This window comes from Hippoglossus stenolepis, chromosome 21 (genome assembly GCF_022539355.2).
Source record: "Hippoglossus stenolepis isolate QCI-W04-F060 chromosome 21, HSTE1.2, whole genome shotgun sequence".
NCBI lineage: Eukaryota > Metazoa > Chordata > Actinopteri > Pleuronectiformes > Pleuronectidae > Hippoglossus > Hippoglossus stenolepis.
In genome coordinates, this window is record NC_061503.1 from 9,931,539 (window position 1) to 9,952,456 (window position 20,918).

A 20,918-nucleotide genomic window follows, 5' to 3' on the forward strand; every position below is an offset into this window, starting at 1 on the left:
AACCAACAAACAAATGGACATAACCTCTTTGGTGAAGGTAATAAATGCAAACTACAAAACGATTGAATGGCGATTTTCAGAGTCAATTAATTAGCCAAACATAGGTATAAAAAAAAAGAAAGATAAAATTCTCAAAAGTTTCTCAAATGTGAGAATGTGATTGTAATGTTTTTTTTTTGTTGTATTTTACTGTAAATCAAAGAAGCTCAAATATGTGATGCGGTGTCTTATTTTAAATCATTAGATTAATTAATTCATAAATTAAGAGATTAATTAAGAATGTAAGTTACATTTGGTTGCAGATCTAGATTCAATTAAAGCTCCCATCCACAAATGGTAAATGAGCTAACAGCAGGTAGAAGGAGCGACTTCCTGTGGTCTGATCAGTGTTTTCCTCCCTGTGTTCAACCTGGCTTCCTCCCCGGAAAACCTCCGCTCATCTGGCTTACCTCAAATGACTTAGTCAGTCAACCAGGGGTCAGTGTTGTGACTGTCTTACTTGTTGTGGCAAGAGACGCTGAGGGATACAAATCTTGAAATCAGCAGCTGATTGTATGGGTCTATTTTGAAAGAAATGGACGCGTTCCCTCTTTGAATGATCTATACGTCAGCTGATTGAGGCTAATCCAAGTCCCCAAGTCACACAGGTGCCCTGGTCTCCTGCATCTCCAGGTAAATGGTATGTTGTTAGTTAGTTAAGTGGTGTTGAAATGTTCAGCCTGCTGTTTGCAACTGTGATCTGTGGTCCTTGGTCGACACGATCACCCCTTTTTAGAGGCAAACTTCAAATAGATCACAATACTAATAATGGTATCATAATATAATAATCAATCTTTTTCTGTATATTTCAGAATACAGTTCACTTGGTTTGAGGAATTGTCCGTCACCCGAAGGCAGTCTTGACAGGGACGTAAGCAGCTCTGAACGATACTTCCTTGTGGCAAGTATTAGTCGTAACAATAAAAAATTCTTGCTCCTCACTTACAAATCCCTTAGTCATGAAGCCCAATCGTATAATAAAGAGCTCACAGCATCCTATTATCCCAATAGATCACATCATACCCTAAATACAGACTTTTAGTTATGCTGCTACAGGCTTGGACTGCTGGGGGAACTCCCATCATGCACTCAGCTCTCTCTCTCTCTCTCTCTCTCTCTCTCTCTCTCTCTCTCTCTCTCTCTCTGCAGGTATCCCTGACTCCAGAGCTGTAGGATCCAGATCTGACACTGTTTAAAATATTTTATATGTATTCCTCCACAGTCACAAAGTACTTGCTCATAGTAGGAACTGTTGGGTTTCTCTGTAAGGTCACTAATAAGTGTCTTGAGACAATGTATGATGTTCTGGCCTACAACAACAACAACATCTTGGTACTATGGCGCCCTCTTCAGGCGTTTACACTTTTGACCCAAAAAATAAACTTTCCTCTTCATGCATGATTGACTGAATCAATTTTTTGAGTAATGAGACAAATAATATTATCTATGGAGAGTCAATGACGCATATCTTTACTTTAAAATGTGTTATATAACCTTTAAACAACTTCACATAAAGCTTCTCTCGTTATGAACTAGAACAGAACCTCCAAATAAATAAATCAACTCCAGTTTGAAGTATCTGTTATAACTCCTTAAGTCCTTATAACATCTTACTCTGTAATTGATATTTATACACTTTCCTCTGGGTATTTCTTTAAGTCTATTGTCTGCATCACACTGTCATTAAACTGTGTTGTGTATCCAAAGCCAAAGATCTGCACCATTTGAGCTATTTAAATGAGCTCCCCTCTCGAGTATAGATTCAAACACAAGGCTTAAGTCTAGCCAGCGCGACTGAAAGAAACTGCGTCACCCAATAGCGTGGGCTCCATTGTGTACGTGAAAGGCCCGAGGAGCACTCAGGGTATTGTTTTCTTTTTAAGGGGAGTCAGGTTACCTTGACAACCGCAGGATGCCTAACCATATGCGCTGGGACAGAGAAAAGACACGGCCGGAGAAGGAGGGAAAAGAGAACGAAAAGAGAGACAAAAAAAAGAGGCAAGGTACTTCCCGGCCACCAACTTTATCTTCACAGAGTTTGTGTGTTTTGACAACAGGCCTGGTGGCTGCCAGTGGGCTGGGATGGAGAGCCAAGGAGGTGAGGATGTGTGCGTTTCTGTGTGTGTGTGTGTGTGTGTGTGTGTGTGTGTGTGTGTTTGTGCTGGTTTGCTATTGAAACATCTGTGTATCTGTCGTACACTGATGCAGAACAACAGTTTGGTCAAAACATTATAGTTTCCTTATTTATTTACTCTGTGTTAACTTAATGTTTTATTGTTTTGCATGACATTTCTTGGGGGAAATTGTTTATGTGGACCGAAAAAACAGAATGAATGAATGAATGACTAAATCGATGAATAAATGATAATAATTTTTCTCAGTGCAAGATGCAACTATACATGTATTAATGGTGCTCTTCCTGTTAATGTGCTTGTCTCGACAGTGGAATCCAACAAACTGTAAACAGAGGGCCATGCGTGTCGCACTACGGCCACGCAGGTAAGACTCATGATGAAGACACAATGGATAATAACTGAACAGAAGAGTACAGTAGAGATGGTTCAGTAGAAAGTAACTTCATAATCGTGTCTTCCTTTTGCGTAGACTTGGGTCATGTATCATCTGTAGCAGATATGAGGCCAAATATCTGGTTTATTATGATTCCTCCTGTGCTTTTTACAGTCATGCTTCTTCTCTCTTGTAAATACCCTCCAGCACATGCGTGTGTTGTCGTGATGAGTGCTCTGACAACTTTGACAGAAAGAGAACTGAATGGAAATCATTTGTCTGGATGTGAATGTGGAGCTTTACAGGCTCTATGGGAGCAGTGAAGCTGTTAGTGTATGTGCTTGTGCTCGGCTCCACTGTGTTTGTCTAGTTGGGGGCTGGTGCGTTTACAGGCCTGATGAAAGTGAAGTGATCGCTCTCTCTGCCCTTGTCAAACTGAGGGTGTGCGCCCAAGTGAGCAGCGAGTGGACACACGCTTCACTTATTTGTTTTGACACACTTTGGTCATGGAAAAGTTAAATTCTCCACATCTTAGTGTGTTTGGTGAGAGGCTGGAGTGAGGCTGTAAGTTTTTTATTGCGTTAGTTCTGCTCTGAAAATCAATTCTGTGAAGTTAAAACAAGATTTAACTGGTTGGGTATGACACAAATTATTCAGAAGTGACATTTTATGTCCAATATGTGGCTAACAAATGTACTAAATGTACTAAGAACTATAACATTGACAATATGTGAAGTTGTTTTGTAGATTATCTGTGTTTATTAAAAGAATATGACCCATAAAATTGGGCACAGTTATGATTATATTGTATATCTATCTATCTATCTGTCTATCTAGAAAGATTGTGGTAATGCTTCTATTTGCAAGGGTGTATGTGGGGAGACTTTAGTTTGATAAGAACTTACTTAAGGTAAGGGATACATTGTTAAAATGACTTAAATTAAACCAATAATAGTTGAGAAATGGCTTATTGTAAGGGATCAATAGCTAAGAAGTTGTTTAAGGAATAAATGGTTGAAATAGTTACATTACAAATTGCATCTTAAAAATTGCATAAAACAAAACTTTACAATTAGTTAAAAAAACAGATGTGGGAGAAGACAGATGTTTCAGAGCAGGGATACTTGAGGTCATGCTGTGGAGGTCACGTCAGACAGAATAGGGAAACAGACTGACAACCACTGATGTGCCGAAAGCTGTTTGCTGTATCATTGAGGAGGCTTCACTGTGTCTTGTGCCCTCTAGTGGTTGCCTGGTGCTCTGTCTGTGCCTGTCAGCTCTCACATTGCTGCTGCAGAGCCTCTGGGTGCCACATGAGATGACCAAGGATGAACCTGCTGGGAGGTCACCAGAGGAGCAGGGTAACACACACACACACACACACACACACACACACACACACACACACACACACACACACACACACACACACACACACACACACACACACACACAGGACGTTAATCAGAAATAATAACTTTTTAATTGCAATGTAAACACAACCAGCACATGATCATACATACCGATTATAAGAACATTGAAACAATTAGAGTCCAAACAAGGCCTTAACCCATGTGATAGGGTTGCAAGGTGAGATCGGGGTCACAAACCAAAGTGGTTGGGATTTGTATATTCTCGGCATTGGTGAAAGCATCACGTCTGATTAAAAAACATTGTAAATGTAAAGTTGATGGATATTTGCATCTGTATTGTGGAGAACATGTTGAAGTTTGACTCCAATTTGGCCTGTAAATTCGTCTCCACTGCACGTGAGGTCAGCAATCCGCATTACCCTCAATCGTAAAGGTGTCTGTGGAACTTTTCCCAAAAATATATTCCTACAGTGTATGTTTAAGAGTTCAAACCCTGGTGTGTGTGTGTGTGTGTGTGTGTGTGTGTGTGTGTGTGTGTGTGTGTGTGTGTGTGTGTGTGTGTGTGTGTGTGTTTAATGTGAGAGGACCAGAGAGCTCTAGTTACAATTTAAATATTTTCTTTTTAAAAATAATGACTGATTTCCATCTTTATCCGTCATAAACCTATATTTTTCTTGTGGAAAATGTGTCTCCTTACAAAAATTATCCAGTGACATTACCGCCCGACACCGAATATGGAAAATACACGTGACCATAATCACTGCTTCATTTGCAGGACACAGAGTTAAGAAAACAGCGTTACATAATACTGCTATTTCATGATATACAGAACAAGATTTCCTATTTAGGAGATTTGCTATATGACTTTATACACTGTGTTTATATGTTTATACCTAAACATTGGCATGAGGGAAGGGTGATCCTGCACATACGAGTTGTATATAGTCACATATAATGTATTGTATGTACTCTAACTAACGGAGTAACTTTACTTTGCACAATCCAGTCTCTAGTGTTTTTACAACCTAGTGCACAATCCCTCCCCTGGTGCTTATAGCAATTTTTATATTTAATTTGGTTTCCTATTCTTAATTCTTTTTTTATTTATACTTGTACAAATACACCACAGCAAATTCCTTCTAAGTGTAAACCTGCTTGGCAATAAAACCCCATTCTGATTCTCCGCAGGTCAGCGCGGTCTCGGCGTTCGTAGACTGGCTCTGCGTTTGGAGGCCCTGAGCACTCAGGTGCAGAGGCTGAGCAGAGAGAGAGATGTGACCCAGCTGAGCAGAGAGGATCTCAGTGTCATACTACAGAGGTCTTCAACAACACCTCACTGTTTACTGATCTATACAAATAAAGTGTTGGTTAGAGGTCAAATAAATGCGTGTGCTTTGCAGCTTCAGACAGGACCAGCAAGGCCTGGCCCGCTTGGTGGAGAAGGAGCTCATGCGAGTGGCCCAGAAGCTCGATCAGCTCGGCCGGAGTCACCAGCATCAACATCGCTCGAACACTCCAGCGCCGCATGATGACCTCAGAGCACAGAGAGGTAAAGGCAAGGCTTTTATCACATGTAGTTTGTCTCCATTGATGGGTTTTACTTATCTTAACTTGGGGAGGTTTTATTGGTTTGACTTGTCTGGGAGGACTCAAACCATCAGAGAGGTTCAGTTTTCACTGGTGTTTGTTAGCAGGATTAGGCAAAAACTACAAGAGGGATTATCACTAAAATTGGTGGAAGGATGCTGTATAAGCCAAGAAACAACAGAATACATTTTGGTGTGGCTCCGGATCAGGGGGCAGATTTCGGATTTTTTTTTTTTTTACATTGCAAGATAGAGCTTTTTTCCACATTTTCATTGACTGCTCAGAGAATTGTGTGTCTATGTGTCTGTCTGCATGAAGCATGAACACCATGATGCTTTATAATAAAAGGATAAGGGACAGTTTTCTCTGGATGGAGAGATAAAGAGACAGGCTTGTATTTTTTTAATTTGAATTTAGATAGATAATGTATGAGGCTATTACACACAAATCTCACATTTAGCTTTCATTTTACAGTGTACCTCACCAAAAGCACCTCATTGTCCAAAGTAAAACAGCATTTTCATGGTTTGTTCCAGTTATAACACGCGTCAATGTTGTGGCTACACCAAATAAATACACTCTCCCTGTACGCACCTTCGATAATTGGACAGGCTCGGAGCCAAACGCACAGTTGGTAGACTCAATAGAGGTTAACCGCACAGTGAAATTAACAAGCTGTGATGGTGGAGGGTGTGTGGGGGGTTAAAGGGCAGTGGGTGCAGGTGCTTATGGGGGATGGAGTCCTTGAATAGAGATTTAACAAGTCCCAAAAGTTTACATCTACACTGCGACCCTCCTGTGAGGTGTCAGGTGAGAGGTGGGTTACAGAGGGTGTCTCACACACACGCAGACACACACACACACACACACACACACACACACACACACACACACACACACGAATGCCACCCGCATGCACACAAACACACACTTCCTCCATCGCCAGCCTGCTCACCCCTCACCCTCCTCCCTCTCACATTACCTCACACCATAAAATAGGCCTGAATTACCCAGGAGTCCTTTCACCAACTTGTCTGTTCGTACTCTTGTTTTTGCAGGGGGAGCACTTTTTCTTTTTCTATTTTGCCGCGCTCCTATAGCATATCACCGTTTTCAGGCTTTCACACCTCAGCTATTCCTGCAGGTTTTCTTATCTTCCCCCCCCTCTCTTTTCATTTTTACTAGGTTGTTTTACACCGTTCAGGGCTGTGTATGTTGGCAAACGCTCGCATTGTAAAAGGGGAATGTTTGGTAGGAGGCAGGTGGGTCAGGTGTGCGTGTGTGTGTGTGTTCAGCAGTTGATTGACATTTGCAAGAGATGGTGGGGGGGCTTTACGGGAAATGGCCTCTGAGAACACACTCTACCCTCAATGCCTCTGTATGTCTTTCTGGTGGCTGCTGTTCACTGTGTGCGTTACAGTTGAGAGATTGTATATAAGAGTCATTATCCACTATTCTTCATTACCCAGAGTCGACTCTACAATGTTGTTTTTGTTACTAAAGCCGGGACTGTCGGCGTAATGACGCATCTATGGCCTCTGAAAACAAAACTGAGTGACGGCTCATGTCTTACCCACAGGGCCCAATGAGTGTGAGGTGCCAATGGATGCTGCGTATCCGGTCTGTGCCGAAAAAGTGGAGGTGAGAAAGGGAAAATATTTGTGGTAGCATGAACTTAATGGCTGTGTGCACACAGTCTATGGTGTAGAGTGAAGTTAGAAAACCTTTTGTTCATCCCACCTGGTTTACCTGCAATGACGATTTTATAGTCAATGCTTTTCATAAAATTAGACTGAATTTGTTTTACTGTTGACTGTTGTGGTTTATATATAAGTTTGAATGATTTCAGAGGTTTCTTATATAATCAACACAATCTTCAGACCTAAGTTCACAACTTTTCAAAATAAAAGCTCTGTAATTCAGGTCAATTTCAAGCATTTTATCAACGAAACAAACACTGTGCTTTTACTTCGAGAGCTACTGCTACATAGAATCACTCCTGTGTAGCAGGAAAAAAATCCAATCATGAAAATGTTTTGGCAACGATTTTGACTTGAGGTTTGACCCAGTTTGTGACCACTGCTGTAGTTTATCCGAAGCACTTTACTTCCCCAGGCCATTTATAATACACATGTTAAGTGTGAAGTCGATAAGATGAACGGTTCTCGACATACAGACAGACAGACATTTCTGGAATGAGTAGGCAGATGATTAAGTTTGATCTGGATAGATATGGAAATACAGTTTAATAAAATATAGCATGTAATTAATATTGCTGTCTGCATGACTGTATTCGTATCATTATAAATCTCTCTGGTAGTTCCTGCAGGTACGCTGGCAGTCGGACCCCTGCTATGCTTTCTATGGGGTGGATGGCACAACCTGCTCCATCTTGACTTACCTCAGCCACATAGAAGATTTTTGTCCACCGCGTTTTGAAAGGAACCACTCAGCGCTGCCATGGCACAGGAAACCTCCCTCCAATCCAGAGAAGGTACAATTACATCAAGTTCATATCACTCTCACTGTACCGTGGTCTAGTCTACAAAAACACATCCGATTTTATAAACCTTTAATCGTAGGTCACACGTGACAAAAAGCATTGTTCTCTGGAATGCTAACCTATGACTTGCATCTTCTCAGATTCATTGGCTTGTAGGAGCTTTTATTCAGTGTGATATAACTGATTGGGTGAAGCGAGAGGTGTAACATGCCTTAAACTTTCAACCTCGAGCACGGCAGCTTTATACTTAAATAAAATGTGCATTATGTTATAAAGATATTTAAAATGTTCTGATTGTACACAGGCTGCGATACGTACGTCTCTGAGCCAACTGTACGAGGTCATCGGCAACAGCAGCAGTGGACCTGCATTAAACTTCATCAGGTCCAGAGTGGAGAGGATGTCTGAGCGCTGGATACAAGCTGGTGTGAGGATGAGGCAGAGCAGCAACAGGACGGTTGCAAGTCGGGTGAGGGTATAAACAGCAGGTCATTCTGTCGAGTGTCATTTCGTTTTTATTAAAGAAAAAGCTAAAATCTCTATGTAAAAAATATGGGTGAATATAAATGCTAAACATCTTTGAATTTTATGCAACTTTACTTATGTTTTTTATTATACACTTTTTTGGAACTTGATTTCGAGCTTAAGGTCCCCCTCTGGGAAAGTCTATCAACGATTTGACAATAGATATACTTTGAAATAAGTACTATTAACACTAAAGTAAACAACAAAGAAATAAAAACTAGATTCAGATTAGCATAGTCAGAGATCTCAGTCACAAAATTAGGGAGGGAGATGTCGAGTTTAAACCATTTTAAGCCCATGAGGGGAAGTTTTCATGACATGCCTTTAAATACGTCAATTTAAGGAACAAAGAAGAGTTTAGAAGTTGTAATAAGAGCAATGAAAGAACAGAAATGAGTAGCCTCTTCTCTAAATACCTTTTATCTAATCTAGACTTTAAAACGTTCCGTCATGTAGGTGCTGCTGTATCCCGGTGCCCTGGCTGGGAGTGCTGGTCAGCGTTTTGAAGCCATGGTGGAGAGAGGGGGTCCTCTGGGCGAGCTGGTCCAATGGGCGGACCTCAGCGCTTGTCTGACAATCCTGGGCCACAACGTGACCCTCAGCTCGTCACAGCGCCAACTCCACAGGTGACGACTACCACTGGATCCCCCTGCTGCTGACTGTTGATTTCATCTGAAGCAGAATGATAACGTTTACATGTATTTTAAAAGTTTTGACTGCAATGATTAGGGAGGTAAATTAGTGGTACGATGTGTGTCTAGCCTGATAGGTGCTGCTCCGGGCCGAGGCAGTTGTCCAATCCAGAGGCCGCTACCCTTTGACCTCGTCTACACCGACTACCACGGTCTGGCTCACCTTCAGGGAGCCATGGGACTGGCTTTCCAGCATTACCAGTATATATCCACAATTACCAACATACACACTCATGCTTCTTATAGATCAGTGCTGCTCTACTTACTGAATACTTATCATTATTTTATATTTAAGATTAATTTATAATCACTATTATTAAGAACTTAAATGTTAAGGTAAATCAAGTTTTAGAAACACTATCCTCCGCTTATATTGTTACTATCATAACTAAATTAGCAACCAATATTACACTCTCTTTGTAGCTTGTATTAGTCAGATATTGTTTTAATGTAAAGCAGACACAGTGTGACTTCACTGCATTCAACTTAAAAAGATTAGATAATAAATATTTTGCCATGATAATATTATCCATGTTATTAGTACATTCAGGGCAATTCAGGTTAGTGTTACAATCACATGATGACGGCAGCATTACACACCACAAGTTGTTTGTGCTCATGTCATCATTGCTGAGTTGATAAATCAAATATATAAAAGATTTATTTTGTTATCAACTTGTTCCTTAAATCACTCCATAGGTGCCGCTTCAGAATCCTCGACTCTTTTGGCACCGAACCGGCCTTTAACCTGGAGAGTTACGCAAATAGCCACGGATACAAAACATTGTGGGGCAGATGGGGTCTGCGGCCTCTGCAGTTCATGACCATGTTCCGTAAGTCTCTCTCTGTGTGTGTATGTGCATATTCTGATTATGCTGACATGGTGCCAGCAACATGTTATTTTCTTTATACACTGTGCAGGAGTAGCTGAGATAGGAGACAGTTAACATATATAAATACATAACTTGCTGCCACAGTGTTGGTTCTTTCACACACTCCCCTCTCAGCATCCTCACAGTGAGAGGATTTATAGCCGAGGTTAAATAAACCCGGTGCCCAGACAGAGCTCTCATTCCAACACCTCTCCCTGTCGTCCGTCCCGCCCCGCCAGGGGATGGAGACAAGCTGGACGCTCCGGGCTGAGAGCCGCTCTCCATCCCTCAGCTTGAAGCACTGTTTATTTGTCCTGCTGAGGAAGAGGAGGACGAGGAGGAGGAGGAGAAAGAGTTGGCTGTTAGCTGATGGTGGGGAAAGGGCAGGAAGAGAGGAAGACAGCAGAGCAGAAACAAAGACATGGAAAGAAGAGGATTAAGGGAAAGAGAAATGATTAGAGAAAAGCAAATGTAGTTACTGCTCTTGTAAAACAGGGGAGAGGAAGATTGTCGACTGAACGAGTCCACTAAACACACACGCAACACTGAAATCTGAGAAACTTTTCATTGCATAATGTTGATGATATCTGTGTGTTGTTGCAAAGCTCTGCTAATCTGATAGGTGTGTGAACATTGACAGGTGTTAGAGATGAGGGGTTCTGAGCCAGGACAAGATTCTGAGCTGCTGTAAGTGTCAAGGAGACGAGACCTGGCAACAAAGTAGTTAAACAAAGTAGAGACAGGAGAGGATGACACACACACACACACACACACACACACACACACACACACACACACACACACACACACACACACACACACACACACACACACACACACACACACACACACACACACACACACGCAAATGAAAGCACACACCTTTGCTGGCACATTCCTAGTTAAAGTAAATACTCATCTCTCACACCTTCCTCAGTGTGTCGTAGGGCAGCGGGGGGGCAGGCAGTGGCCTATCCAAACAGCCCCGAACCTAAACCATCTCGAAATCTAATTTCCTTTAACAGCTGATTTATACGGCACAGTGTGTTTTCCGTCTCTCACATATTTTTAATCTTAGCTGTTATTCATCCGCGACCTTGGGTCCAACACCGTCTGTCCAAAAGTAATTTTTGAAAACTATCATTTCCGTTTCCCACATGTCTCTCTTTTGTGTTGTCTTGAGAAAAGATCTGTATGGAAGCGTGTTGCAAAAACTGCATTCAAATTCAGAATAACTGCATTATTTTGTCATTAAAACTGATAATTATCCTGCTAATTCCCTAAAAAACGAGCAATTTTCTGTCTCATGAAAACAGGAAATGATCTTGTTAATTCAGAAAAACAGGGCTGAATTTATTTATTTGATCAAGTTGAGTCGTACTGAATTTCACATCCAAGATGAGTTTTATCACCAACATATATAGTAGTACTTATAAACTAGAGTATAGAAGTAAATAGACTTAATCTCAAAAATATTTTTTCCTAAAGTTTTCTTATTGAATAAAAGTTGTGTGATTGGAGACTTCAGTGCTGCATGTATAATGAGACCACAGTCACTATTACATGTTTTTTAAATGATTAACCTTCTCTATGTTTCTGTCATCTGCAGCTCACACTCCTGATAACTCCTTCCTGGGCTTTGTGAGCGAGGAGGCAGCGAGGGCGGACGTGAGAGAGGAGGAGCTGGAGCCAGAGACCTACAGGAAAGACAGGATGGCAGTCGTCTATGGAAAACAGGACTACATGTGGCAGGTACCATCACCTCAGGGGTAACATGTACTGTGTGTATGCACTGCACTGTAGAAAGATGGGGTGCAAGCAGGAATCATCAAATACTCTGTGTCCAGGCTAAATCGGAGTATGTGGAGGTGATAAGCGAGGAGCTGGAGACCCACGCCACGGTCTACCAGCCTCCAGGACACTCATCTAATCTGCCCGGCTTCATCACAAACCACGGCCTGCTGAGTCAGGAACACTTCCTACGACTTCTCCGCAGAGCCAAGGTCAGATTCATCTCAGAATAGAGAAGCCAGGGAATCTGACTCACATCTATTATATGATCTTGTGGGAGATTTGGGAGATTTGTCTTCCCTCTGTTCCCTGTAGGTGTTTGTAGGTCTTGGTTTCCCCTATGAGGGTCCAGCTCCTATTGAGGCAATAGCTCTGGGCTGCGTCTTCCTTCAGCCAAAATTTGACCCTCCACACTCATCAGACAACAATGACTTCTACAAGGGCAAACCCACTACAAGACAGGTAACTTCCCAAAGTGAAAGAACAAACAGATACGAATCAAAAATTGATGTTTTTTAATCCCTTTTAACACAGATTTATTGAAAATCAAACACAATAAATATCTTTGCATCTCAGATCTCCTCCCAGCACCCTTATGCCGAGGAGTTCATTGGTCGACCTCATGTGTGGACCGTGGACATGGCCAACAGGACCGATGTACGGGAGGCACTCAAAGCTATTTTAAGCACCGAGGTAGTTTCCAGATAAGGTGAAACATAATTTTAGCTGCAGTGGCATTGAATTAAGGTGTTTATGTGTTTGTGTTTTTGCAGGTGAAGCCTTTCACCCCCCGAGAGTTCACCTGTGAGGGGATGCTGGAGCGGGTTCGTGGTTATATCACCCATCAGGTGCAGAGACGCAGGGAGAGCTGGCATTACATGATCGGCTGCTCCCACACCACACTAGACTCTCAAATCGGCCTGATCTCGCAGACTCATAGATGACTCTGACCTGTTTTATGCAATCTGTAATGAAGTGTGTGGAAAAAAAACATATTGAAGTCAAAATATACAGAAAAGCTTTGAATGTCTGTGGCACTAACCTTTCATGAAACATTTTTCTGTAGCAGCAATGTCATCCACTAGTGACTTATCACTGTCGAGATTGTTTCAAATGCTTTTATGCAACACTGGCCACTGATAAAAGAGAAACCATCGCTTGGTTCAAAGGTGCATTATTGTTAACTGTCTTTCACGTTGTTTTTATGAAATCCCTCCAGGACTTCTGCAGTAAATCTGTCCCTACGTGGCCCCCGGAGAGCGCTCTGAGGATGCACCTGGGTCCCCTGGGCCAATCCTGCGTTAGCGTGTGTCGACGCTCCTCCCTGGTGTGCGAGCCTGCTCTGTTTCACCACCTCAACAGTCCCTCTGCGTTTACCAGGTGAAGGATCACTAGATGTACACTCCAGATACACTATACTGAACAACTTCCAGCTACAACAGTAAAATGTTAATGTTGTCATGTGGGGAACAAACCAATGAACAGGATTGGCAAAAGAAAATAAATTGTAGAACTTATCATATCATAGCATCACAACCCTGTTAGAAACAGTCGCTAAACTTTACAGCTGTGGAATGGACATCAAAATGAAGGCCGAGTTTGAAGATGGGTGTGGTCTGAGCATGGGTGTCAGAGGCAGACGGGCTGGAAGTAAGGACTGGGACCACTGGCACCCTGCTTTACGGCCCTGTACATTTACATTAGGTAATCTACAGACCATCTTGCGATCAGCCACAGCCGTTGTCAATAAGTGTGTAAGAGTGACAGTCTCTTGTTCTTTGTATCGCATCTCTTTAACTTTTTTCCACTTTCATAGGCTTGGACTAGGTTGCGCCAGCATGGGTCAGGAAGTCGACCATCTTTTTCCCGCCTACAACCCTTGGGGCCGACACTGTGGTCTCCAGCAGGAGCCTCTACTGTTCAGTTGTGCCGGCTCCGACCCTTCGCACCGCAGACTGTGTCCCTGCAGAGCTCACCTGCCTGGACAGGTGGCGCTGTGCCCTGACTGCATCTAAACACTATGTGAAAGTACCTGGAAGAGAAGAGGAGAGGATAATATGACCTGAGACAAACACCAAAGAGCCACCTGGAGTATATGTTGTACAGTTAAAGATTTGAGACATGATTGACAGTTGAGACAGACCTGCCATTGGTCGAGCAAATGTATCGATGAGAGGATCCATCCTCCCATCGCTACTGTGCAGACTCTGGCTACAAATGATCATACTTCATCTATATATTGTATTTCTGGATAGTGGGAGGAAGAGGAGACGTGTTGTTAATCTTTATATACAGTCTATGATCTCAACCAAAGAAAAAGCAAACTGTCCTGCCAATGCTAAGTTGTGTGGTCTTGTGACCTACATAGGCTGAAGGTGAAGTATTATCTCAGAGTATTTATATCAATATGCACACGAGTTGAAACTCAGCAGTTTTCAGGGCCCCATAGAATCATCTCAGTCAGCACCACTGACATTTAGTCTTTTATAACAGAACGCATCACAAAACAAATTAAGCAGTCGCTGACATTAACGATTATCAATTTTTATAATGATATGAGAGAGGTTGTGCCAAGTTATGAATGTCACTGAATTTGTCCGGTTCAATTTGTTTTGTTTTTGTAAAGACCGTCATTACTCAGGAACCATAAAATGAAAGACTGTCATTAGTTGAAATGTCAAGGGACCAGGATTCAAGGCCTGGTGTTTCATTGCGTCGAAAAAACAAAATGCCTCTTGTGGTTGTTGTAGCTTTTCCTCGATCCCTTGAGCAAATTAAATGACGGCAACGTGCTCTCGAGGGAAATATTGTTAAGGTGTGTTGAAATGGAGGGAAGCGGCACCAAAGACCTAAAAAAGCAGCTCAGCTCTCAGAGTTTAACTTTTCGTCTCACACAACAGTACAGTGCAATTCAATGTTATGCTGAATAAGTATCCAATCAGTCATCCGTTTACAGTAAGTGGTCAGTGTTGCATGGGATTAAAGCTTCTCAGTGTATCGCCGGTTGCTGATATTAGCCTGGCCCTCGGAGGAGCGAGGGTGACAGCCTAAGTGATGAGGCTCATTATCTGAGTGAATCATGGATAACCTTTGGAGGCCTCCGGGAGGTCACAGCCATAAGACGATGATTATACTGTCATATACACCAATGGTTCCCAACCGTCTTTGACTTAGGAAAACCCCTCAGCTCTGTTTAAATCGGCCAGTAAAGGCAGACCTCATTGTTTGTCTTTCAAACACATATTTTTGCATCATTTAAACTTGGGGGGAAAAAAGTCATTGAGGGCAGGATTAATTATGTTTTCACAACTTTTTTTTTTTTTACCAGAAATTACATTTTAAAAAGATTTTGATCATAAACGATGACTCATTTTTGCCCATGCTTTGGCTCCAAAATTATTCCCTCACTGCTTCATGACTTTGAGATTTGTCGAGCCCCCCTGATATGTGCACCCCAGGTTGATATGATAGAAACTTTACAGTGATTTGGGAGGTTTCACACTTTTTCATGTCAGAAGCCTCAAAAGGTTACGCAGACTTTCCCCATCATCTATCCCTGCAAACAGCTTGTGAAATGATAACAACTAAAGGCCAAACCACATCACCACAATCAGTGGTGTAAGTGCTACACGTATACGGCACAGCTGTTAGCAAAGATGGCTCCAGCAAAGGCAATGAGCTGCTTTAAAAAAGAAAAAAGCTGGATCGATGTGAGGTTTTTCTTGGAAACGACACACTCATGAATGTTAATTGGCAGAAAAAAGGTCTTTTCTACACCGATACGCTCCATGTGACCACAACGTTATTGTCACTCAGGGATCAGACTGCTCACGGCTGCGACAACAGAACTGCTCGACAAAGTGATTGACGACTAAATGGTCCACGAAAAAACAACTTTGAATTTTGATCGAGAATTTGTTTGGCCCCGTCATTTGTGACTTTGGCCTCATCAGTCCAAAGATGATGTAAAATTAACTTGTGTTTGAAATGAAGGAAAAACAAAAGTTGTTTTTGACACGGTGGGAAGTCCCTGAAAGCGTATTCTTGGAAAGTGATGAGTCATGTTAATTCATATCAGTTACATGTGCGGTGGCATATAAAAGCTGCCACTCACTTCCCAGGGGGCTGATAGCAGAGGGTCAAACTAAGGGTTGAAAAACAGCACCGGGTATGTACGGAGCAAATGTGTAAATGTGGACAGACAAAGATTTCAGTGTTCCACACGACTGCCTACTGACCTCATGCTGGATGGGGCTGTCTGACAAAGTCCATATGACGGTCATGAGATGGTGATTTGCTTTGAGACAACAGTGATGTGGATCATAAATGGGTAGAACATAGATATCTGGGTTGTGTGGTTATTAATGCTAATTGTCCAACATTTTGTTTGCAAAGGCACATAACCATAAAGGTTAAGCTAGGGTATAGGCCATGCAAGGTAAGGTTAGGTTAGGCTAGGCTAGGCAAGGTTAGGGTAGGCTAGGCAGGGTTAGGTTAGGCTAGTCAAGGTTAGGCAAGGTTAGGGTATGTTAGGCTAGATTAGGCCAGGCAAGATTAATGTAGTCTAGGCTAGCAAGGTTAGGTTAGGCAAGGTTTTGATAGGCAAGGTTAGGGTAGGCTAGTTTGAACAGGCTTGTTTTTAAATGTCTCTTTACTGCAGATAATGCATTTACTTATTTCCACTTCAAAAATCAACAAAGTATTTTATTGGTCAGGGGTGTATGGCAACACAATATGCTGATATTAATTAAACATGTATGTTTATCATATTCCTGTGTGGAACCAAGGAGGGGATTAGGGGTTGATGTTGAGTAATAGCGGATGATATGAGAGATATGCAAGTCTGTTGTATATATCATCCATTGATATTTGTTGAGGTATTTTATTCTGAACTAACAGGACATTGTCTTCCATAGAGGTGTGCTGCTGACATGTCCAAATATACAGTCAAATAATAAATAATGACCACTTGTAGGCTGTGACATCTGCACTGCGAAATAACGATATAGACAGTTAGAAAATAAGAAATGATTGATGGAGGACAAAATAAAAAACCCAGGAGAAACCAGGAGAGGAAACACGAACCAGCGTCGGGGTCAGCCAGACATCATCGTGGAATGTTTGTGCTCGCGCAAAGGTTCAATAATGTTTATATGAGTGCTTTTTAATTTTACATGAGAGACGGGAACTCTTTTTTGGCACACGGGAACTCTTTCTCCTATACCTTTTAACTGTGGAATGTGGTGGCAAATCAAACTTCGCTGCCAAGAATAACGGGACAGATCTCATAGTAGAAAGCAACACCGGAGTTTCACTTTAACTCAAACTTCCAACTCAGAACTGAGATTTAGCATTTTATTCAGAATTTATTTCTATGTGTCCCATGTTACTAAATTACCCACAAGCTGGTGATGACAAAGCAAAAAGGTAGGACAAAGTTTATATTAAGTGCAAAATGATAGGGGCTCAATATTAACTACAAGTGACACAGGCCGAGAGATATTATCGTCGTAAATCACCCACGTCTTTCTTTTCCTTTTCTTGAAATGTTACCTTCAGGATTTGTAGTTGTTACTGAGTTATATTTGCATGATCGTGTACAATGAATCACACTGTTTACACTGCAGTTGTGTTTCCCACGTTTCATGTCCTGTTAACATCAAACTGAATATACCGTCGGCAGAGTTAAAGATGTAGTAAACTGTTCCATTAGGGAATAGGCTTCAGTCTGCAAGTACTTGTACTTTTAATACTTAAGAATATATGAAAAAGCAAGTACTTCTTTACGTTTAGTGAAAACGTTTATGTGGTACTTTTTTCTTCTACTTGAGTTAATTATTGTATATTTATTTGTACATTTACAAGGAAAATGTTTAAGTACCTCACCCATCAGTGCTCTTTTTCTAATTGTATTAGGTTTCCTTCTTGAACACCTCTTTACATCCTCGTGTCTCATTACCACATGTTTATCCACCTTAAATCCACTTGTGTCCGCTTTGAACTCAAAATAGTTTGAGGTGGGTTTTGTGCCTAATGTACCACTTTCGATTATTATTTTAAAATTTCTGAAGTGTTGGCAACAAGGAGAAGGAAAAGTCCTGGTTTAAAGAATTTATTTTGCCAATGATTTACTGACGACCTGTAAATGCAGATGGGTGTGAACCGCAAATAAAAAAAAGCAACTGAAAGCCACTAAAAGATTGTTATTAAATCATTTTCAGGCCCAAACCTCCGCCTCTCCAAATGTGTTCATTTGCAACAGCCAGCTGTGCCCTAAAGGGGGCAGTGTGGTCAAGCTAAACCAGCCAGCATTGGTAACAGTCACAAGCCTGAGAAACCTGCACAGTGCAATGAATGATAGAAACATATTTTTTAAAGAGAGAGAAAATGTGTTCATGCACATCAGACAATAGAGAAAAAGACTGTAGATGCACATGTTTTTGGACAAATGGAGACTCTCCCACTCATCTCTGCAGGTAGCTTTCAGTTTATTCCAGCAAACACACTTGCAAAAGCGGGGAGGGAAGTGAGCGGCTTTACTACCATAAGAAAGCAGCTGCTTTTATTGAAACCTGTTATTGGCGTGCCAAGATTACACTGAACAACAACAACCCTCCTCCCTGGAAGCCAATAAAATGCTGACAACAAACACTTGGCTTGCCTACAGCGCTGTTAGCAGCCACAGAGGTTGGCCTTAATGATACTTGGTAACGATTACAGACCATTAAACCAGATGAATAAAAGAGGAAAAGAGCGACAGAGAGAGAGAGGGTTGGGGGGGTGGTAGAGAGGAATAAACCGATCCGATCAGAAGTTGTTTCCAGACACAATGTGAGTAGTTGACTCATGGGCATGCAGCCGCAAAGAGACACACTACTTTGGTGTGTGTATACTGTGGAAGTTGACATACGGAGAGATGGATAAAACAGGGGAAAAAAGCTCTTCCTGATGTGCTGTTGCATCCATCAACAAACACACACCGCAGGCTGCAGAGCTGTTGTATACGCTTGAGCGGTCTGGGCATGGCACGGGCCTCTCAGTGATTTTCCCCAAACGTCTCGTGTCAGCTTTCCGGCGATCTCACCACACCTGAGTAACTCGGAGGCAGACCGGATCCGGTTCATCTCTCCTGTGCCTCCGCCACTGTGTGTGTGTGTGTGTGTGTGTGTGTGTGTGTGTGTGTGTGTGTGTGTGTGTGTGTGTGTGTGTCCAGAATGCTGCTAAACCCGTTGTCTTTATGTATGAATTCCTATGAAAGCGTTTTGTGACCTCTGGGGGGACAGGAGAGGTCGTCCAAGCTGGCGGAGAATCTCTGCAAAGGCAACCACAACATTTCTAAAAGTTCTTGAAAAACATGCTGCAAAAGGTACAAGATCATTTTGCAGGCATCATTCTGCCTACGTATATGCAGCTGACCAGATTTTCCTTTGAAAGGAAATGCTTCTCCTCTGTGCTGCACTGGTGTTTCTTCAAATTCCAGACCCCAATTCCCAAATCTCTTCTCTCCATTCCCCCCCTCTTAGCGCACATGCAGGCTACAGAGGAGAAAGCTGTGAAGAAACACAGAGCTACCAGCTAACGCCTGCTAGCCGCAAGAAAGCCCTTGTCATCTTTCATCCTACACCTCTGAATTGCCTTCATTTTCTTGGGGCCCATAAATTGGCTCTTATTGTCCCATAAATGGCTCCTTTTGGGCTGGATTTATAGTTAGGGGTGGCAATGGGGTGTGCGGGGGGGGTATAAAACCCACCTTTTGATGTCCCCTCTGCTTTAACAGGCCGAGCAGACACGCCTGCACATATGCTGCATGGTGCTTTCTGCCACACATCGCTGCAGCGTGCACACCGGCACATTAAAACATATTAAACTGCATTTCTGCTTTCGGTCAGAGTCATGGGATGTAACAGCCGAGCAGGGTGGTACACGTTAAGCTGTGCAACTTCCTCAGCTGTAATTAAAGTCGACCGTGCAGGGGGGTCTCTACAAGTCTTGTTTTGCTACATCCTTGATCCTGACCTTTTAAAAGCAGATGGTTCAGCTTTTTCTTTTATCACACGAGGAAATAGGTTAGGACAGTTTATTTCTGGGTGGTGTTTTATCTGTAGCAATAAATGCCCATTAGGCATTTGGTTGCAACAATATTTATTAACCCCCCCAAAAAAAGAAATATTCTAGGAAAAGAAATCTCAGGTTAAAAAAAATCTTCGGAGACACTAAATCCAGTAACTGGAAGATAATTTTGTTTCTCCTCTCACTTTGGCTCTGCCGTTAACTCTGGAAGACAGATCGAGCACTTAAACACAGCCAGGAGGCAGCAGGACAAAAACAGATGGGTGAAATTAAAGCAAAATCCCTCAATAAAACATTGAAGTGTTCGTCCAGCGCACACCGCCAACACTGTTGCAGCCAGCGTGGGCGTTTGAACTTATTGGTGAATCTGGGCAGCATCCACAGGCCAGTAGTGGGGAAAACATGGTTATGGTGGTTGCTCACTATCGTGAAATATAATGCACCAGTGTTCAGAGGCAAGAGGCAAAGCAGTACTTGAAATTTGAACAAGGCCGCAAGTTCATGAGTAACACTTCACGTTCATTGCTTTTTGAGCCCACTGTGACTCACAGTGTTCTGGGTCAAAAACAACCTCAACATGTGGCTTTGTGAACGCCGACTTCATGCAAACTTAAGTTTGTCCTTTTTTCGGATGTTGTCTTTAACTTACCACAGGTCAAAAAGGCAGTGAGCGGAGAAACACTGTCACCAGGCTAACACAGACATCATGGCAGAGAGTGATAGATACCTGTCATCTATTTATACTGCGGCTGGTTTGTCAATGAGGAGCAGCTGGGAGCGCAGTTGACAAAAACAGAGGAGGAGCAAAGGGGAGAAACTCAATAGTGACACCTGCTGGGCAGGTGTGGAATAACAGGAGAGGTTATCCCGAAAATAAATAAATTCCTCACTCTTCTAATTTAGTTTGCCACAGTTTTCTCATTTCCCCCTTTCTCTTCAACAACCATTGATGTGTCCA

The 20,918-nt window shown here is 42.2% G+C and overlaps 1 protein-coding gene across 2 annotated transcripts; it reads left to right on the forward strand.

Annotated features, from left to right (window-relative positions):
• Window positions 1-478: 478 nt before the first annotated feature.
• Window positions 479-18,042, forward strand: LOC118100830 (alpha-1,6-mannosylglycoprotein 6-beta-N-acetylglucosaminyltransferase B). Of its 2 annotated transcripts, none has more exons than XM_035146262.2 (20): window positions 479-679; window positions 852-940; window positions 1,923-2,137; window positions 2,483-2,538; window positions 3,793-3,908; window positions 5,109-5,238; window positions 5,321-5,469; window positions 7,087-7,148; window positions 7,828-8,001; window positions 8,315-8,479; window positions 8,992-9,161; window positions 9,297-9,428; window positions 9,927-10,060; window positions 11,709-11,851; window positions 11,947-12,102; window positions 12,206-12,352; window positions 12,467-12,583; window positions 12,664-12,738; window positions 13,110-13,270; window positions 13,707-18,042. In XM_035146262.2, exons 3-20 carry the CDS (start codon window positions 1,952-1,954, stop codon window positions 13,903-13,905), a joined length of 2,472 nt encoding a protein of 823 aa, XP_035002153.1. In that variant the 5' UTR covers window positions 479-679; window positions 852-940; window positions 1,923-1,951; the 3' UTR covers window positions 13,906-18,042. The 2 variants fall into 2 exon arrangements, with proteins under 2 accessions (XP_035002153.1, XP_035002152.1); XM_035146261.2 differs by having other exon boundaries at window positions 479-672.
• The last annotated feature ends 2,876 nt before the right edge of the window (window positions 18,043-20,918 follow it).